This window comes from Cryptomeria japonica, chromosome 6, assembly GCF_030272615.1.
Source record: "Cryptomeria japonica chromosome 6, Sugi_1.0, whole genome shotgun sequence".
NCBI classification, from domain to species: domain Eukaryota; kingdom Viridiplantae; phylum Streptophyta; class Pinopsida; order Cupressales; family Cupressaceae; genus Cryptomeria; species Cryptomeria japonica.
The window spans coordinates 669,729,515-669,752,211 of record NC_081410.1 but is presented as its reverse complement, the minus strand read 5'-3'; the positions used below and the strand labels follow the sequence as shown (position 1 = coordinate 669,752,211).

The following is a 22,697-nucleotide window of genomic DNA, read 5'->3' as shown; positions in this document are numbered from 1 at the left end:
TTTCAATGTTTTCAGTGTTTGGGTTTTGCTTGAGTTTTCAATGATGTTTCACCAAGGAATAAAGAAAGTGCAAATAACATATGCTGCAAACTAGAGTATGGAAATGAGAGCTACAGCCATAAGCATTTGATCGAACATTTGCCATGCAATTCCTATTATGAAATGTTGACTTTCAGCTAGGGACATTAAGACAAACAGTTATCTTGCAAACTGAAATAAATACTACAAATATATCATGATATAATCATAATAGAAAATGATGCAATGAAGTAATGATTTTCTAATACAATGACCATAGATAGAAAACCTGGTATTTCAATGGCTGCCTTGATATATTGGTTTGATTCTCCTCATATGCAAATCCCTTGTCAAATATATATAGCTGTTCAACCTTTCTAAATCCCCTTCTATAGAACTCCAACTACTGTAGCGCACTGTTCACGGCACTGTTCATGCGCACTGTTCACGGCACTGTAGCACACTGTTCATGGCACTGTTCATGCGCACTGTTCACACGCACTGTAGCAGCAAGAACAAACTTGCAATCTGCTCTTAAAACCTTGAATAATTTGTTGATAATCTCTCCCAACAAGAATGATATAACTCCATGTGCCAAAGAAGGATGATTCACAACCAATAATAAATGTTCTCCAACAATAAACTTCAAACCCTTGTAGAAAACTTCACCAATTTGCACAAATGAAAGAACTGAAGTATTCTTTCCCACAACTACAATAATTCAGGTGTTATTTCACACCTTCAAAATTACTATCAATAGGAAGTTTTCGTTTCCTATGATCAAAGAAGAAAATTGCGAAAGCCCTAGGCTCCACAATAAAAATCAATCAAAATACTATTCATCAACTGGATGCCGAGAATGAACTCCTCCCTTTCCTTTTATTCTTTTCTTAAGAGAGCTCAAACACCTTCCTGGCCAATGTGGGATAAAAGATTTATTCCCACATTAAATTATTCACTTAACGCACTTTATTATATTAAAGTGACTTTATTATTATAAAGTTACTTTAGAACTTTATAATAATATTAAAATATTAAATAAATCACTTAAGTCACTTAAACTTTAATATCTCTTGATGTACTTGTCTGATTGCTAAGCCGTCTGAGCCAGGAGTCGACTCTCCCTGTTCTCCATGTGATTGGATGCCTGTCTAAAAATAGAAACCCTGAATAGTGACTTACTATAAATAGTAAGTATGTGGAACTGAGTCTAGAAATAGCTGCAAAGGCCCAATCAAGGTCGACACTGCCAATAAGCTCTGCTCAGGTGTCTTTCTATTAATAGGAACCCTGACTCTCCCAAAATAGTAACTTACTATAAATAATAAGTGTGCCAATCTGAGTCAAAAAACCTGCGCAAAGGCCAAAACCTGAATCCAGCTGAAGAGTAATGTCTCTAATCACCAAGTAACTGCCACACGAGGCCCTCTATCAATAATTGTTAGCCTACGAGGGTCAAATGATAGGCTAATTCTTACAAACTTTGATGCTCGCAAAATGGGGACATTACACCCCCACAAGAAAAGAAGTCATCTCCGGACGACTTAATACCAAATAGAGATGACATTAAACAAAACCAAGGTAGAGAACTACAGGAATTGCTGACGCCAGTCGAGCCCGAAAATTATACACTTGTTGCGTCCTCGCCTAAAAACCCTTTTCTGCTACCATCCGATGCTCAAGTGCGGATGTCACCATTATTGCTTCCACAAGGAGTTCTTTTTTTCCTTGACATCACCGTCCTCCTGTGCCTAAACCAAACTTGTCTGCAAAACACGCTTTTTAGTCTCAGCCTCCACCAACTGCTACTCAAATGATACAGTCTCCCTAGCCAATTTGTCCTCGATAGCCACCCGCGCTGCTCTCTCAGCATCCAACTCCTGGGTAAGTCTCACACTACTACTGCCTCCAACCTGGTGGTCAACTCCTCCCGAGCCCTCTGTGCATCCACCAAGGCAACCTCACGTCCAGTCGAGACATACTCCGAGTTCCTGGAAGTGGCCACAACCTGCTGGCACAAAGGCTAGGAGATGCCTCAAATCCTCCATCACACTCCCCAAAGGCTGATAACTGAACTGAATAACTCCCTGGTGTCGTACGACTTCGCGTTCTTGCAATGCCTTCCTTCAAACTCTATTTGTTCGCAACCTCCAAATCCGTCTCCCTCTACGACTTATGGCTTCCCTGCCAATGCTTAGCTTCAAACTTCTTTCTCACACTACGGAACAGCCCCAACACTTACTGTGACACTCAAAAATAAACTGGGGGCAGTGCCCCCAGCGGGGTTGAGGGGCAACCATCAGAACCACACGGAAGTCCATGGCGTATATCATTTTTGTGATATTTTAAGATGCAAAAAACAAAACCTTCTTCAGCATCCTGCCTTCAGACTCCATCGAATGATTTTTCAATCTGGTTGTCTTTTTTTTTTTTCATGTGCCATCACCACCTTTATCCCTGCCGTGCCGTGGTATTTTTTCCTTTCACCCTCTTTTAAACCGCCGCCGTCGTCGCCGTGCTCCTTTAGGCCTATGGACTGTAATGTCTCGAGCCCGTACAGAGGTCATCTGTCGTACGGTGGCTGGGAAGGTCGTATGGTTGATGAACACCCTCCGAGGCCACCACTTTTTTTCTTTTTTAATTCTTTTTTTCTATTTTTTTCCCTAATCTAATTGTCGAGAGTCTTCGGCTTGGGTCTCGTGCCTCTGGGATCGCCCTTCATCCTTCTCAGTTTGCCTCGCCCGAGAGTCTCCCGCTTTGGTCCTGTGCCTCGCGAGTCGCCTGTCCGGCCTCTCGGGTCCCTTGCGCGCTTCTTGTGGTAGGGTTTCAATTTGGACCCGTTGATGGCAAGTCTATTTTCAATGGCGATCCGAAGACTTGGAACCATAAATTCTACGGGAACCACAGTCTCCTTCCCGTACATAAGAAGAAGAAGAAGAATAAAGATTTTGAAGGTTGTGGCCTTCCACACAGGGTTCCAATCGTTGCCGACACGAATGATCTTGGGATTATCTCCGTCACTGAGGTTTGTCTCCTTCAATTTTACCTCTTGATACCTGATGGGTTCTTCCTTCGGGAACTTGTGTGCGGTGGTGTCACTCACACGAGCGTCTGCCTTCCAATGTTCTGGCAGGTACACCTCCTCTGTTACTCGCTCTGGTTCCTCTACTTCAAGCCTGTAGCTCTGGACCATTTTGTAATCCTCCATCTGCCAGTGGAAGAGCCCGTTCAATGACCCCGTCTCATCCTCGAAGCACTCTCCTAGTTTGAGAACCCCTTCATTGTTGGGTTCCCTACAGCCCCGTCCTTCGTTCCTTGGGTCGCCTTCTCCTTCACCCTCCGATTCCGAAGATGATGCCAGTTCCGCACTAACCAACTGCGTCCCAAGGTCTATGATAAACTTCCTTCCTCCATTCTCCATAGATAGAGTGTTCTTCTTCCAGTTGTGGGTGGCCTTGGCTGCCACTAGCCACCCTCTCCCTAAGATCACATCATACCCTTTTTTCTTTAGTGGGATTACCACGAAGTCCAGTATGAAGGGTTGCGTCCCGATGGTAACTTGCTAGCCCATCAGTGTCCCAATGGGTTTGATTCCATGTTGATCTACTCCTAGCAGATTGAATGTAGGTGGCCACAGCGTCGGCTTCCCCAGCTTCCGCCAGGTTTCTTCCGGAAGAATATTCACTCCTGATCCACCATCGACGTTGGTATCGGTTAGAATGGTGCCAAGGATACCCATCTCCACAATGGTCGGGTTCCTTCCAGTGTTAACTACTAGCAGCATGGGGTCTATTGCAGACCCCCCAGGAACATTTGTGCGGTGGTTGGTATTGGTGCGTGGTTGGGAGAGATTATTGAACAACGTCGTTCGTAATTGAGGCATCGTCTGGAGGAGGTCGTGTACCTTCACAGGCACCTCCAGTTTTAAAATTTGATTTAGTATAGCCTCCTCCGCCTTCAGTCAACTGGAAGTACCTGCCGTACCCTTCGCCTTTGCCCCCTCTCGTATCTCTTTCTCAATGTCTTCCTGTTCTTCCCGTACCCTTCGCTTCTCCGTCTCCAAGTCTGGGCACATTGCTTGTCTGGCTTGGGCGCGAGTTACGGCCAGCACTTTCTCTTCTTTGGTTTCCTCGATATTGAGCAAGTTGACATCGGACTTCAGACAGGTGGCGTCTTCGTGGTCTCCCGGTCCGCACCATTTGCACAAATATTGTGTGGCCTCTCCCTTCGGGCAGTCTCGGGCAAACTGCCCCCATTGGCTGCATGCTCTGCATTGTATCATCGGTCGGCCTTTGGAGTCGTATTGGATCCGGCTCTTTGTATTGTTATTGTTGTTATTGTTGTTTCGTCCTCCCCACCGGTTATCTTGATAGCCTCCCGATGTTGCATTGTCGTTTGCCTGGGAGCTACCGATACCGCCCGATGGTAATCCCTGGTAGGCAGTATATACTGAATATCTATATGCATCTATGTATGGCTTGGTTGACAAAGTTCATCCAAGAAGAGACGGATCTGGCCGGTCCCCTCTGGTAGACTTGGAGGATGAGATGCATCATCCAAGGCAAGGAATTGACATATGGTCTTCCTTGGATGGCTTGGGTGTAACAAGACAGGAATCGAATTAACCTTCGATTTCCTGGATGGCTTGGGTGTAAGTAGTTACATCCAAGACAGGAATCAAATTAACCTTTGATTTCCTGGATGGCTTGGGTGTAAGAAATTACATCCAAGACAAGAATCGAATTCATCTTCGATTTCCCGGATGACTTGGAACCAAGATGGGTTCCAAGAAGGCGAGCTTCACAGCCACCTAAGGACATATCTTCGTATGGCATTCGTATCCCTTTTATTAGATAAGAATTGTGATTAGTGTTAATTAAGTATTTTAAGGTTAAATTGCAAGTTAGATTAGTTATATATGTATATTTGTTGTATTTCTAACAATCTGTTTTGCAGGACAGTGATTTCTAACTAGTAGGGACATTACAACCTTGATTGGTGGGCATTGCTTATAAGTATATGTCATATGAAATGTTGTAGATGCATAGAAATAAATTAATGTTATCTTCAACAACCTGTAACATAAGAGGCAACAGTAAATATCAGTAAAAGAATAACAAAATTATACAACTTCAGACTTGAACATAAATTTGAATAACGTTTACACCCTACACAAGAGAACACAAAGGAGGCCGTATGGGGAGTAAAGAATGTTGTACGAGAAAGTGTTGTCATACAGAAAGGAGTCGTATATTGAGCAGTACGTGAGACTTGAAAGGGTGTTGGTGTACAGAAGGAAGAAGCCATAAAAGGAGGGCAATATTGAGCCATACGGAAGTGTGGAGAAGTGCTAGTCCGTATGTGAGGACATCATTCAACTATACCACGTTAGGAAAGACAAGTGAAACCAAAAGGTTGGGGCACCGTATGGACACAAGGAACGAAGACCGTACCACATCATTAAAGACAAGTCATACAAAGGGAGAAGTGAACAGGCGAGAGTAGGAACAAATAATCCCTATGCCAAGCAAAAAGAGCACGAGTATCCCGTTTGGAAGTGACAAGAACAGGTTGTACGGAGGAGTCAGTCGTACAGTCAAGGAGAAAAGCCATATGTAGGGAAAAGGTGTAGGCCGTACTACATAAGTGAACCTACCAAGTTGTACAATGAAGTGATTTCAAAAGTAGTTAAACGGAACATGTGTGCAAGAAAGAAAAAACAATTGATTACTTGATTTGGTGGAACACCGCGAAATCACTATTATTTGGCTTCATCAACATTGTTTTTGGCATCTTGAAAACTCAAGAAAATAATGTGCATTGCCCCCAAACCATGCAAGGGGCACTGCCCCTTGACCCCGCTAAGGGTGTTGCCCCCAAACCCCCATTTGATTTGGCAAGTACACTACAAATTGGGGTTGTCCAATCCAAGTCATTGTCTACACTCTTGTCGTTAGTTTTTCTGAATATTACTTGATCTATACTTGTCATTTGGAAAATGACTTTTTCTTTTGGGGGGGATAATGTAGTCGCGTCATGTTCGACTATATTGTTTCGATAATATTGGTTATTTGCCAAGGTATTAATTGTTTGTATTAAGTGGGTTCTCACTCTCGAGTAGTTATAAGCATCAGTTGGTTGACAGTTGTGTTCCTCTTGGCAACCATCGGGTTCTTTAAATATATTGTGTACGTCAAGGAAGGGAGGAGGATAGAGTCAGATCAATTGTAATCCTTGGCCGACCCTCTATGGTCTCCTTTGTAACAATGTCATGCAAGACTAAAGATATATTTTACTCCTATATCTGGTATGCATTGTCATCTATATTATTATTTCATCCATTTAATTTATCAAATATAGCAGTAAACACGCTTGACCTAGATGACATTGATCCATATTTAGCAAATTGGATTGTTGTTCCTAATGATGTTGATATTGATGTGGATCCATTCTTAATTGATGATCACCTAATTGAGTTAGAGAGGGAGGCAATTGAATGAGATATGGAAGTGGTAGCATGTGAGGAGGAGGAACGTCAGGATAGTCATGTAGTAGAGGCACCCATTGAGGCACCTATCACTATGGATGAGGCACTTGTTAATGCACCTATTGAGAATGTTGCAGCTACTTCAGCACCACCCACCCAGTGGAAATTTTTTTTTTTGAGATTTAGACGTAGACGCAATTCATGACTTCTAATTTTCCTTGATACCAAAACTTGAACTTAATATGTATTCAAAGGTTGCAGTTGTTTTGTGGTCAATGATACATCGATATGCATTGAACTCAATTTTATTCAAAGGTTGCACTTGTTTTTGGTCTATGCTATGTATTTAACTCAACTCTGATTTATATAAGATAGAAATCAGCATATGTTCTACAAATTCGATGTATATGTGTGTTTTTAAGAATATTTTAAGAAATTATATATTTTCAAATGTTCGATAAATTTGTCAAGTTTTTTGGCAAGTCCCAAATTTTTAAAAATTTTGGGCCAAACAAGTCATTGCCAAGTCCGAGTTTTTTAACTATGATTCTATGTATTCACTCCACTAAACAATTGGAGGTGTTGTAATATTTACTCACCACTGAATAAGTGGAAGAGATTGTTTTCATTTTCAATATTGCTTAAACACTCCAATAAATGAATGAGATTGGTTGGCCCATGGCCTAGTACATTTCTTTTGCAGTTATAGTATTCAATTTAATTGTATAGTCTTGAACACCACATGCTCTCACTTTGCCCATCCTGAGATCTGGGTGATCAAAAAGTGGAAAGGACATTGCTTTGTATCTCATTTCAAATGAGGTAATTTTCAAAAAGAAATTAGGGGTTCTTATTAAAGTGGTATCGAAGTTGGAGATCTTGCTAGCCTATGTATCTCATCTTAGTCATCAAAAATACCGTTGGGCATATTTCCAATTCTAAATGCTTTGATTTGGAAAGTAGTAAGTTGGGAATACTCCTTTTTCCCTACCTTATGTTCATCCATATAATCTACTCAGAAGTCTTCAAAATCATATTGATGTTTGTACAGGGGTCCATCTACATTTCAATATATACCTGTTGACGTGTATTTTGTACACAATCATACACAGAATAAAATACCAATAGGCATCTTATCCTCTCTTGAGAAAATAGTCTCTAACTGCTGAAGATTCGCGTAAAGGATCAGTTAGGTAGACTCCAAGGTTCTTTGATGTAGGGTCTCTACGTGTGGACAAGCTCCAGTGGTATGATGTGATTTGCTGGGATCACAAGGGGACTTACATGTGATGATTGAACTTCCGATCTGCTTTGCTGGACACAGGCTCTTACTGACTTAGATTAAAAAAAAAAAAAAAAAAAAAGGAAAAAAGGAAGGGGGCGAAGAGAGGATCTAATCCTAATACTAAGAATGTAGGAGCAATGACTTGATTTTTGATAAAACTCTAACTAGGTCTTGTTTTGACATCAATGGAACATCTACACAAGGCTAGTGCGATCTTCTAGGGAAGCTTTATGATGTCCAAATCATCACCGCAGGCATAGATACCATCCAAGTTGATGCATATCAATGAAGAGGCGACAAATTGAAATTGAGCTTGAGCTGAACGATTCCAGTGGACTACGCAAGGCAAGTCTGCAATCAACAAACTGCTAGTAGTATGGATGTACGAATTCCACCATCAATCAATCACATTTCCTCCATTCATCTAATCATCTACCATCTAAGATTGAAGACTCAACAAGAAACCATGCAAATTGCAAGAAAACGACATATTTCACCATTACTTCAATGAAAATGGAGTTTGTTTACAATCAATGGCAACAATTTCTTGCCTTGTCCTCCTATTCTACTCTTTATCTACTAACTACTTTCAACTATTTCTATACTATCTCTCTCTAATTCTAAATTATTTTTTACAAATGAAATGTTTGGGCTTATATAGTGCCCACAATACAATTTGATGGCTTAGATCAATTCAAGATCAATGGCCAAGATTCAACAATGAAAAACCCTAATTAGGGTTTGTTACAACCATTACATAACATTTAATGTTTGACCAATGATAAAATTGTATTGCTTGGACACATGTCCCTTTTAGAAAAATCGACCAATGGATAGCCGGGGTAGGTACATCGGAGTTTGTGCCACCTTCCATGAGTTAAGTACATTGAATCTGGACATGCTGAGGTGGACCACACTGACTGGAGGAGTGATGACTGGGATGCCACCTCATCTGACACTTGTAGCTTGCTAGATATTCAATTTGATGTCGTTGAGAGGCTATCTTTAATTAACTCTTGTCCTAACTCCTTGTGTCCTTGATGTGCAGGAAGATGATGTACCTCACCTTGGAACGCTGGATTGAAAGAGGTCGCCCATGTCCTGGCGAAGACCGTCCTGGCGAAGACCGTCCTGGCGAAGACCGTCCTTGATCCGGCTTGATTTTCCTTGATGAGATCTCCATTTGATGCCTACACAACATTTCAAAATTAGTACCATGATTTTGCAATACATAACATAAATTAGAGAGCAAATTTTAGGAAACTTAATGATAAGTCCTTTATTAATCAAAAAAAGATTGAGCTAAGGGAAAACAAAATTCCAAAATTCAAAATTAAGGAAATGACGATGAACAATTCAAAATCAAGACAATAAAACCAATATCGCCATACCTCAGGAGAGAGCTAACTCTAGAATGCAAATGAGAAAAATTTGCCTAGGCAAAATTGAAATTCGATAGTCTTGATGTGATCTTCAAAAGAACGTTCCTCTTATCAACTTTGCCACCCTTCAAGTCTTGGACGTGATCTCCTCTTCAAGTTAGCAATTTCGCCATCTTTGATTTGTCTTTGACGTCCTAGGCAACTTCGCTCAAATGGAAACTTCAAGTTCGCACCACCTTGCTTTGAAATAAAATTCGCCCCTTTGAATACAACTTCGCACTTCTCCCTTTGATCGCATTTGAATAATAAAAAGGTGATGTAAAAATGAAATCTTTCACCCTCCCTTTATAGCGCTCACACCACAATTACCATATAGGCCGACTTGGAGATAAAACCACTTTTTAAAATGATTTTTAAATTAAAATGACAAGGCCGACCTCCCTTTGTAGCGCTTCAAATTCGATTTTTATTAATTAATTAATTAATTAATTAAATGCCTTTCGTTTTTTAATTTGTAAATTTCGATTTTTAATAAAGGCAAAATAATTAATAAATGTCAAACGCCATATTAAATGCCAAATTAAATAGGATTTTCAATTTTTTATCGAACTTAGCATTTAAGGAAAATTTGAATTGCTTATTTGGCGCCAAAACTATGAAAATGAGAGGGACGTACCTCATCGCCCTGGTCCCTTGGAGAGGGACAGGAGCGATCCATGATTTTGTCATGATTTTTGCAACTTCAACGTTCAACTCCTTCATCTCCACGTTCAATATCGACCATTTTGTCAGGTTCTTCGAATTTGATCGTCATGTATGCGTTCATGAGTGCCTTTAGATGTTCATCGCCCTGGTCCTTGTCCAAAGGACAGGAGCGATCTCTATATTTTTACGTAGACCTTGCATCTTCGATCTTTGATCTTTCATTGTGAAGCGAATAACATCTTTGCTCGTTCCTTCTATGCTCGTTCCATTTGCTTGCATGAGGTGTTTGGACGTTTAGAGGGATCATCGCCCTTGTCCCTTGGAGAGGGACAGGGGCGATCCATGTCTTTCTTCATAATCTTAGCAACTTTAAACTTCGATCTTCGTGGTGATGTCTTCCAAACGCCGTCCTTCACCTTGTCCATCCTCGCCTTACCTCAACTTTGAAGGAATATGAGTGTTCTTGCAATAATCGCCTTGGTCCTTGTCCAAAGGACAGGAGCGATATGAGCTCTTTAGCATGTTTGACAATGTTTGGACGTTCAAAACATTTGCATGTCGTCTCAAAAAAAAAAAACCTTGGACCCCGTATGACCTTGCAAAAGCTTGACCTCACGTAAATTTCGCATGAATTGGCCAATATATCCAATATCGCTCTGGTCCCTTCCTGAGGGACAGGAGCGAAGTTCATCATTTTGTGCTTGTTCTTGTTTTTACCAATTTGCAACCATCTTCATTACGTGAAATGATGTCCTTTCGACCCTCTTGGTTGCTCGAAACTTGTTTGTCTTTTGAAATTTATGTCATTATGGAGATATCGCTCTGGTCCCTTGGAGAGGGACAGGAGCGAACTGGGTCTTAGAGTGCAAATCCTTTCATTGTGACAACCTTTGTAACTTGTGCTTGATCGAAAATGCCTTAGGACGTCCTTTGCCACCTTGTTCCTGACTTGGATCGGCTCTAAACTTGAATAAGACGCAACATAACCACTGTATCGCCCTGGTCCCTTGGAGAGGGACAGGAGCGAACTTGCTCTTGTGGCCTTCATTTCATTTTGTCAGCTTCCAAAATTATATTCAACGGATTTGTCATGCTCTACTCCATTCATCCATGCCTTGAAATCGTCTGCAACTTAGCAAGAAAATCATGTATAACAAAAATCGCTCTGGTCCCTTCCTGAGGGACAGGAGCGAACTGAGCATTTTGGGACCCTTGTTGACATTTTAAAATATTCAATTTATATTCACTGAGTTCATTTCACCGTCTTCCTTGCCTTCAAACGTAAACTTGTCTTGATCTTTGCCTGGATTTTGCCCAATGAAGAATATCGCTCTGGTCCCTTCCTGAGGGACAGGAGCGAAGTTCATCATTTTGTTGTTTTTGATCAAGTCTGGATGTTCTATCATGCTCATTTCGTCCTTCACCATGCCTTTGATGTCTCGATTCGTCCAAGCAAGGTCAGGAATGGCTCAACTAAGCATTTTCGCTCTGGACCCTTGGTGAGGGACACGAGCGATTCGCCTTGGTCCCTTGGAGAGGGACAGGAGCGCTTTTCGCTCTGGATCCTTGGAGAAGGACACGAGCGAAATTTGACTTTTCGCACTCTCAATCAGGACAATTTTAATGGAATATAACATTTAAGTATAAGTGACATTTCCTTCTATGTTTCTTCTTTCTTATACTTTAAGTTATATTCCATATATACTTTCAGGATGTTTGAGATTGGTTTCAGACCTCCAGGAGTTATATTGCAAAATCTAGTTTTTTGAGGTTTTTCAGTTTCCAGACTTAGTCAAATTTCAGGATCAGGACATTCCAGACTTAGCCAAATTTCAGGATCAGGACTTCACTCAAGCCGGACTTGCTACCCTGTTGACCTCTCCGACAGCGCTTCAAGTTATATTCATTTGATAAAATGCACCTCTTTGGACCTTTTCACATCGTCAAGACGTTAAAATCTTGCAAGGACAAAGCAAAATTGGATTTGTAGCTCCGGTCCTTCACTGAGGGACAGGAGCGATTTTTCCCCTGGAGGCATTTCTGTGCTTATGAAAATCTTCAATTTATATTCAATGGAAAGATCTCGCCTTTCTCCATCACTTCCAGTTCGTAATTCATCTTGACCCTGCAGGAATAGTAAAATATTTGAAAACGAGCTCCCGTCCTTCACTGAGGGACAGGAGCGATTTTGCTCCTACAGGCCAAAATAACATGATTTTACACATTTTATCACTTCACAAGGCGAAAACAAATCATTAGAGATGCCTAGGATCAAAAATAAAAAATGGTCAAAATTTGGTCAAAAGATTCAATCGGACAAAAATTCACATTTCATCTTCAACACTTAGACAAATTTAAGCTCTGCATCAACATTCCAATTGAAAATTAGACCATTCTGGCGAATTCATTGCGTTCAAAATTTGCATTCTAGAAAAGGAAATTCAAAAAGCTCCCAAAACTGACTGGATTTTGGTCCGAAAAGACGGTAATTAAAACCCTAAGGCTTGACCCTAAATCCAGACAACTAACAAACTAACAAAACCCTAAAAAAGCAAAGCGAAAACGAACAAAACGAGCAAAAAAACATGGGTCCCCATTTGCAATGGGGCGATGTGTGAAAACGTCACAACAATACCCTAGGATCAAAGTTCTCTTTTAAATAAGTGTATATTGATTCCAGCCATTGCCATTTCCTTGAAACATTTTCAGCATGAAGATAGGAAGCACAAATATAAGCATGGAGGGAAATGAGAAAGTGAGAACTTGTCTTGTGCTTTATCATAGCAATTCATGCACATCATAGAACTGCCTACACAACTCCAATTTAATGATCGTATTGCTGGATAGATGAACAATTTATATGGGGGCTCCAATAAGTCCCCCACATCTAATGAAAGTGAATGTAGAAAATTAGCTCACTTTACCTACTCAGCAATGGTGATAGTACCTTCCAATAAAATTCTCTTATTAAAGTTATTTCCATAAGTCTAACCAGCTAGAAAATAAATACATCGTCTACACTACTGCAATGCTCTTGGTTCTTAAGTTCTAATTGAGGATAATGTTTGTATACCTTGTAATCCCTTGAATCCATAACGCCTATCATGTTTACTCTTGAGAAAGATACTCTCCTTGCCAATAGATATACCAAATAGGCAGTTTATGAAGAAGTCTTTGTTGTCTTGCATTTCACAGACTTGCTCACATAAATGGACATTGGCTAACATTTCCCAATCAATTATGCTTTTACTTTCCATGATGACGAGAATGAGGTAGTGCTTCTGTGGATAGAACTTCTTAGCCATTGGGATTCCATCTATCATGTTCAATAAAGTAATTAAGTCACTTATATCTTTAATAAACTCAATTTTATGTAGGATTTTAGGTATCCTAGAAAATGCTACTCTCCTATTGACCAACCAATCATCATTCAATTAAATGACAAAAAACAACTATATGCTTGTCCTAGTTTGCAATTTTGATTGTATGTAGGGCATACTTGATGTAGGTAGGAAGGGCAAAAGTTTCCTCAATTACATCACGAGTGAATTCAACAAGGATTTTATTCAACAGCCCACAGATTCCCATTTGTCGAAATTACAGTGTTGAGCACGTGCCAACATTAATTCAAAGAACTGTATTGGAATTGGGAATATCACCACTTGCCTAATATCACTATGTGCAGTACAAATGGCCCAGTGTGATCTATCATTTTCCTTGTTTACTCTTTGATGTCAACATGCCCTAGATAAGTATCACTAATGTTTGAAGCTGTGGAATATAAAGGGGCAGAGATCAAAGGTCAAAATGGAATATGAAAATTTGTTGGATTGTTGAAATTCTCCAATGTCCCAACATGTAAGACTAGCAGAAGGCAGAACTTTGGGTGCAATTTACAATTTCTGCTTAGCTGTGAGCAAATTCCAAATTTCTTAAATGAAATGTTATTGGAGTTCGAAAGAATAAAAACAGTTTGCAATAATTGCAAAGTGACACCCAACCTCCTACAACCCTGTTAAACAGGGCAGAAAAAAAGCACGACTTGGGGAACAATTTGCAATTTTGTGGAATTAATTCTAGGTTTTTAAGTTTTTTACAAAGCAAGGAAGGATGTGTTCAGGGTTTTCCAAGGCACAAATTCTCTCTTTACTTTAAAGCATTTCATTTCTATAATTTGAGTTGAGTGGTATCACTTAATTCTTACTATATATGGTTATCAAATTCTTCAACATGTATAACATTTATAGTCAGAATTCTCTTATTCTTATTCAGGAAAGCAACATCATTACCTTGCTACTAAACCTTCCCCTTTGTATCACTCCAAAGCGATGTTGTTCGTCTATGACAGCAAAGCAAAGAGAGGCAAATTTAACCCTCTCCGCAATCAGGCTGTGTGTGCCAACTATCATTGCAATATCTCCTGTCTCTAATCCCTGGATAAAAAGAGTCAGGATGGTCAAACAATATCATTACAATTATTCACATCTGAGGTGTCTATCTTTAAACAGAATAAATACAGCCAGGTATTTCTTGGCATTAAGAAAGAATAAAAGGAATTACCTCACAAATTGAAGAAGCTTTCTTCAAAGGCGTGGAGCCTGTTAAAAGAGCTACCGAAGGCCTTTCAACTTCATCTATTTTCTCAAGGATAGACACAATGTTCTCATAATGTTGCATTGCTAATAGTTCTGTTGGGACCATAAATGCTGCCTGCATTGGCCATTAGGTGGTCAGAGTTGCAAACAATGTTTAGATATGAACCTTACGATACAAAGACATGCAAAAAAAAATTACAAGTTTTTAGGATCAGACTAGTAAAAAGTCTATATTGACTAGCTATTTAACATGTTCTTATATCCAAAACATGAAAAGCAATTTTGTGTGTTAGCTTGAAAATATATGTTCATCAGAATAACAAAGTTTGATCTGAAACTAAGAACCACTCAATTAATTGAATGGGGGGCCCAAAACATAAGGGATATGACAATAAATAAAATTCAATTAATGCCCTCACATGGTACAAAGCTATGAATGGGATTGAAAAACTTATCAAAACTTTAGGTCAAACTAGTAGGCAATTGTATAAATCTTCTTATGAAGACTAATATACATAAACTCATCAGCATTTGCAGGAAGAATAAGCTAATCTCTCAATCCAACAGGGAAGTTAAATGCTTATATGGTGTTTAGATGAGTATTTGCTACCTGTTAAGTATTCAGGTTTGATTTCTGACAGAGACGCTAATAGAAGTTACAAACACAGGGCAACATATTAATCTTTATTTTAAAACAACTCAAACCTTATAGATACAAGAAAACTCAAAATGTCATTGCCTACCCAAGCTCTTGAGTACTATTGTATAATCTATGAGCATCTTCAAACAAGCATTTCAGATAAGAAAAATGACACCAGCAAATCTTAATTTGTATAATGGCATAACAGCAATCACAGGATATTGTTTAGTGCAGCATTGCAGATGTAAGGATGCCCGCAGAGCTAAGATACCGGTTCTTGGCAAAATGGGTTGGGTCTGGGTCTTGGTTCTTGCCCGGTCCTAGTTCTCCCCGGGTTCTCCCTGGGTTCCTCTCGGGTCCTGCCCAGGTGGCTGGGTTCTCTGTGGGTCCACATTCCTGGTTCTCCCCAGGTTCTCCCTAGGTTCCTCCCGGGTCCTGCCTAGGTGGCTGGGTTCTCTGTGGGTCCACACAGAACCCAGCCACCTGGGCAGGACCCGGGAGGAACCTAGGGAGAACCCGAGAAAACCCAAGAGAACCAAGGCCCGTGGGTTCCCAAAAACAGGGCCCACAGGTCATAAAAACACAAAAAACAATAAAAAAACACCTTTTTTAATATTTTTTTAACATCTAAACCCTAATTTTGCCCCTTATGATGCATGAAATGCATCAAAACATATATATAATTTTGATGTTTGAACATATATATATATATATATATATATATAATTAAAATATATGTGTGTGTGTGTGTGTGTGTGTACGGACGTACCCATACCCAAGAATTTTTATTTTTTTTGTCGAATCCGTACCCGAATCGGTAACTTAGCCGCGGAGAGTTTAAATACGTAGCATAAAAGACTGCCATAAGGAATAATGATTCCATAAGTTATGGAAAGTCACCCTCACCTTCCTTGAGGTTAATAGTTATTACTACTCCAAGAACATTAGAAGCTGCTTTCTAATCTCTTGAAAAAAAATTGTACTTATGGTTATTCATTTCTGAAGCTTCTAAGTTCTTTCGACTTTCGAAATCAGTAGCCTCTTTTGAGTAATGATTTTTCTGTTATCTTATACTCATAGCTCAATGGAGTTACTTGATGCGGGGATGAGATATTCCCTTCAAAAAATTTACCAAGTTTTTCCACTAAAAATATATGGTCTATCCCATGTTCATTTTGCCAAACAAATGGTAAATGCCTGGTAATGATGTGTTTGTATTTGCAAACATATAAATTCAGGTTTTCAAAGTTTTATTTGGCATTCATTTCATCACAGATATGAAGTAAATCACAAGAAATGTTAGCATTATCATAATAGTAATATATCAGAGCTGGATAGAGCAATAACTTTCAGCCTTTTAAGTTTCGATAATAATCAATGCTCTTGAAGATACCTGACTATCCTATCAATGCGTTATCCAAGAAGAGACATCCTTAATCTACTTGTGAGACATGGACCAGCTCTAATACCATGTGAGATTTTGCCAAGATCAAGAGGCAATGGAAAGCACAAATAAGAGAGAACAAAATAGATGATAGAAATAAACTGTATTCTATCAAGATGAAAATACTGATCAACTGGATCATTAATCGTTGTTGTTTATACAATGAATATGAGCTTGCTTATATAGGCAAGGCTATATGGATATGTGAGCACACAAACATGACATGTGGCTCAATAAGAAACAAGAGTAGGCAGGAAATAGGTGTGGGTAGGTAGGAGAAACAATATAATATTCCACATGAGGTGGATCACCCACTGAATGTGGAGTGTAACAACAAGATCACACCATAAAAGGTGGAAATTCTCCTACACACACTATCCAAAGTGGCACAAACACCCAAGTGTCTCATACCCAAACTACTATGAAATGCATGTACCCAAGTAAACTTAAGTAAGGTGTAATAATATCCAAGATGAATAATTATTTACACCAACACTACTATTTAATCTTCCCTCATCCATACCTTATTCTGAAGGTAAATTAATAACACTGCAAACCCATATTCTGAATAATAAATCTGTATCATTGCATATAACGTGAAATTTGTCTTTTTAATAAAGACTTCACAAATTTTACACAATAGTGCCCAGCTGTTAATTTAAAAATAAATCCATCAACAAATGAGATTGGGTCTTCTCATCCAATCCACTAAGAAATCCCAAGGGTTTCCATTCTCAAGCTTCTGGAACCTGTAAAACAAGCTCACCAAATGCTCCCAATAAAAATTTCCGAATGTGTTAAGGACGATTTAATATTTAATTAATTAATTTGATTATTCATCAAGAGATCACTCTGGAAACGGGGACATTCTAGGCGATGCAGGGACACAAAGACCAAGGACCTAAGTTTAGGTGTGGCAGAGCAACAGTTAAGGGGATGGCATTGATATACATATAGTACTTGAAAAAATAAATATAAAAAGATGTGTAAGAATTACAATTTTGACTTTACAATTCGAGCTTTGGCAAATTAGTAAAATACTTAAATACTACTAAACTTTGAAGTGAACATTAACAATTTCACATTGCAAACTCAACATTTATATTATATCAAGATTTCATAATAAGATTACAATGAGTACAATGATCATAGGATGTCAAAATAACAAAATATAGTGAAGTGAGGCCTCTAATCATCCCAAACTCCTCATCACTATAATTGATGGATTCGACATGGTCAAACTCCCCCAAAGTAATACCAACAAGCCCTGCCTCTATAATTGTAGCATCCTCATCAATCTATGCTAGCACCTCTGGTTCTGCATCCCAATATGTTGTTGGACTCTCTTTGTGCAAAAGTGTCTTGTAGTCAATGAGACTCAAAGTACTATTTACAACCACAAGTTTCTCTGTTCTATTAGAGGTAAGTTTGTTCCTCTTAAGAGAGTGGATGAAGCTATAAGTAGACCAATTTCTCTCAATAGTTGAAGAACTACAAACCTATGATAGCAATCGAATGGATAGAGTGGTAGTCAAAGAAATTTGTCTGTGGCAATTACACCACAAAATTGGGTCCTCCTATGCCATAGTTGCCATATCCATCTTGGTCCCCTCAAAATAACACCTAAGAGTGGAAAATTCCGTCCACTCAATATGAATGATTATGGCCCCTACAAGATCATACATATTTTCAATGGCCCTAGAGAACCCTACCTTCACCTCAGCATCTTGTATGGGTATAATTCTACAAAGCCTTTGCTTGTACCACTTGGCTTCAATGCATAGCATTCTATGTCTAAGGGAGTGTTGAGCTTCTCAAATATTTGGTGAATGATTGGTTGAATGTGCTCATTGTAGAATGCTAATGTGGGGTCCTTCTCTTACACAACAACCCTCATTTGGTCGAGCATAGTATCAATGCACTCATATACCTCTCCCAGGCTAGGTGCACTAGCATCCCCATATCTAATGACCTAGAAAACTAGAGTAATGCTGGAGTCTTTATATTTTGCATCGCCCCAAGAAACATCACTATTCACTACACCATTCACTCTCTTCCCCTACTTTGACTTGTACTCAAGCCATTGATTCTATTCTTGTTGACACAACCATTAGTTGCAATGCCTCTTGCAACTCAAGCATCCTCTCTAAGAGAATGAAATAAAATGCATATCTAGTCTTGATAGGTTTCACAAACTTCATCTTAGAGAAGCTCTTGAAGAGTTCTTGTGAAGTGTGGTGGTTGTAGATAAACATCTAGACATTTGTAGCATCATTGACCACTGCTTTGATCCAATCAATCTTTCCAATGTCCTTGAATGCATTATTCATGGCATGCACAGAACAAGGAGTCCACCAAATATGTTTGTAATTTGTCTCAATTAATTTCCCTACTACTTTGCACACATGGGCTGCATCTGTCACTAGTTGAACCAAATGCCAACTATCCCCAGCCCCCCCCCCCCCCCCCTTTCAATTATTGTAGGGCCTTTCTCTAGAATAGTAGGGGCCGCCCTACAATAACAACTATGATGGCCCCCCCAACCCCCCCCCATCATAGTTCATGTTGTGGGCATGTTACGTATAGAATCGATCCACCGATCCCTACCCCTACCCCTACTATTTTAAGGGAAAGGGGAAAGGGAAATTGAAATTCAGCATATTTGCAATGCCTTGAACAATCAACTACCTAAAGATAATATGGGCCCTTTGTACATGTAAATATGATATTGATGAGTGGATGATGGCTAATGTGCATCCACCCATCCATGACTATATTGCATCCACTTACCACCCATCATTCCTTCATTTTCTCCATTAACACATTTATCTTGGAATAGTTCTAATCCAAGATTGTGGTCCTCAATTTTGTCTCCCCTGTTGGCACATATGATGGACCTGTTCTTGCTACCATTGCCATTGCCTACTTATAATAAGGAGATTGAGCCACATGGAATGGAATGCCGCTAGCAAAGAAGAATTTGCCAATGACATCATTTCTATCACTTAAAATTTTGCCTTCAATCTGATCGATTAAGATATCAACTCTGGCATGTAACCAATACCCTTCTTAAAACTATTATGTCACCTTGAATTTACTTAAAGGGACAACCTTAACTTTAACATGGTTTTGATTGCTGATTGCCTATATATATTGATAGAAAAATGAAATTAACAATGAGGCCACGTTTCTGATATGAATACTTAAGCATTATTTGAGATAATGAAATCTGATATAATTATTGACTTGAATATGGATGATATAACAAGTAATCGCTGTTTCTGAATTTGTCTATATGTTCATGCGTTGAAGGTATGAGAGGCTATGCCTCAATCAGATAGCTGTGCCTGATTATGCTTTTACCTTGTAATGGGGCGAGTTGATACCCCCCTCTTACTAGGTTGTCAAGAGGCTCCTTGAGCGCTGCAAATATGGAATAAGATTGTAAAAACAAACTTCATGCTTGGAAGAAACTCGATCACCCTTAAGTATGCAACGATGAGACATGATGTGAGAAGTTTTGTCTCAACATCCACAACTCTTTGCAACAAGTGCCTAATTCGTGTCTCTTCCTTATAATTTAATTGTCATTAGTTAGTTAGCTAATTGCACATCGTAATACTCCTTCTTGGACAGCAATAATGTAGAGGACAATTTCCTGTTCATTCGATCAGTGGTGTCTCCCCTTGGACAGAAATAAGGTGTGAGACAAACCATGTCTTGGACTGTTCTGTTTCATCCCTTCCATTGACATCAATCCTACATTGCTAAATAATCAAGGTGGAAACGTCCTTGGCCTGCCACACCTTTGGACCATGCAATACCTTTTACTTGTTTTGTATTAGCAATTGGACGGGGTCATTACAGTCTCCTCTCCTTGGAGTTTCTTTAAAGATTGGACGAGGATATTTTACTCTAGTTGCACATTGAATAATTCAACTATAGGGTTACAAGCATCACTTGCCAACTTGTGCTTCCCCCTAGCCTGTACTGCATAGACCCTTGAAAAAGAACCTGGCATATATGCAGCTTGCCTCACCCAAAAAGACAATATTATCAATTAATAAAAACTGTATGAGACATTGCTAATACTACGACTTAATAAAGCATGGTTTATAATATTAAAATGGTTGCCATCTTATACATCCCTAATTTATGAACTTGAAATCCTTATAGAATTTGCCTCAGTCGCTTGTGAAAAGGACTAGTAAGCTATAGTCTAATGTTATCTGCAAATCAGCATAAATGAAAAAATGCATATTCCACAATTCATGGGCTCAACTCTTATTTTCACTTGCTCTCTATATCCCTATGCTGTTAAAATGCCTTAAAATTTTTTAAACAAACAAATTTTCCTCTTTATTTCTGCATTTTCTACATTTTTGAAAATGTAATTTTTTCCCAATTTTTCCCGATTAAATCCTGATTTGTTTTAAAAATCTTAATCTTTTAGCTTGCCAAATTATTCCCCAAAAGATTTTTGCAGATATGCTGATAAAATTTCAAAAAATTGCAAAACACGCCCACATAAGGACAGCCAAAAAAACAAAGACTTATCAGGGTAGCATATCTAGAACATCATGAACCATTAATATATCAGAACAAAATATCGAGAACATTATGAACAGCTAAAATCAATCTTACCTGATAACCAGAATCGATAACCTCTAATGCAGCCAATAAAGCTACAATAGTTTTTCCACAGCCAACATCACCCTGCAATTCAAATTACCTCTTAGTGTCCTCAAGTAATTTTATGTTATAATACAACAAAACATTTTCAATCCAGACAACCACCCAACACTAAAGGCTGAAGAATAGATCAGACTTGAGGTTCTCGATGAAGAATAAAGAACTTTGTCTTTCCTAATAACTCAAAACAGACTGGTTCAAAAAGATAAAGATCAACTGTAGAAGAGGGATAATCATTGTTTTGGAATCTATCCAACCCTAGTTTGACCACTATCATGAGCTACATTACAAAGATTTAATGCATTATTGAATATACATATTGCCTGCAAAATAACAAGAGATAAAATTTCCACAGATAACTAAGATATTATGTACTTTTCAATCAATTATTATTGTCACCAAGCTATTTATCCACAATTTTAATATGATGGAATTTCCAAAGCAAAGGTTCACATGACATTTGAGAGAAAAAATACTCAATAATTTCATTAATGCTCAAATGCAATTTTACCCAACAACTGCTGCTCAATCTCTCTCCTCCACCATAGAATAGTAGGGACCCACTCCTATAGTTGAGGAGGCCCTTTCTTTATTGTATTGAGTTGAAGAGAAGGATTTAGTAGTGAAATAAGTACTCATGGTGGAAGGGGGGCCCTACTATTCGCAAGGGCCCTACGGTTCTATTTTGAAGGAACTAATCTACAACTACTATAATTTGGAGGGGAGTGGGGGAGGAGGGAGGCAGGCATTCACCCTGACAAACCAGGTGGGGGCAAAGTTTCAACATCTTTTGTATACATATGGCCTTGTTTAAAATGGATGCTTAAGTGTGGCCTTTCTCTGTAATGTTATAAATAGCTTCATTCATGACTTAATATTAAATGTGAACACCACTCAGAAATAGGCATTAACATTATACCATAAATATTGTATACTTTATCCCAAGAATTATTAAAGTATTTCAATGTAATGTCTCTTCCTTAGGCATCTTAGACTTGAGCGGAGGTTGGCCTACTATTAGGGTGTCGTAGGTCAGTAGTGTGGTTTGGGGACCCAACAGGCGGTTGTCGAACTCAGTAGGGAGGTTTTTGGGCCTTTCAGATTGGACTTTTGGGGTTTAATCCATGGTTGGCCTTATGTGAATAGTAATAGAGAAACATAAGATGAATAGTAAAAAGTGTCTTAAAAGGGGGTCAAGTTCACAATGAGGAATTAGACCCTCAAGGATATTTTATGCATTTTGAGGCCAAATAGTAAACCCAAAATAGATAAAAAGGCATTTTGCCTATCATTTGGATTCCTTCTTATTATTCCAATTTTCAGATCAGCAACAAGCTTGAGGGTTTCAACAGCTTGGAGCTTCCAGGAACGCAAACTTTTGGAAGAATTTGGAGATTTGGACAAAAACCCATCTCTCCTGGTGACAAGTTATATCAGTATTTAGCTTCA

General features: G+C 39.0%; 1 protein-coding gene across 4 annotated transcripts in view; it reads right to left on the bottom strand.

Annotated features, from left to right (window-relative positions):
* Positions 1-22,697, bottom strand: part of LOC131039040 (ATP-dependent DNA helicase homolog RECG, chloroplastic) — a 308,039-nt gene that overhangs the window by 58,852 nt on the left and 226,490 nt on the right. For all 4 annotated transcript variants that reach the window (XM_057971683.2, XM_057971686.2, XM_057971685.2 and 1 more), the window contains exons 13-15: positions 21,201-21,272; positions 14,438-14,587; positions 14,167-14,310 (exon numbers count right to left, since the gene is read on the bottom strand). In XM_057971683.2, the coding sequence (XP_057827666.2) occupies positions 14,167-14,310; positions 14,438-14,587; positions 21,201-21,272 (366 nt within the window). The remainder of the gene's footprint in view (positions 1-14,166; positions 14,311-14,437; positions 14,588-21,200; positions 21,273-22,697) is intronic.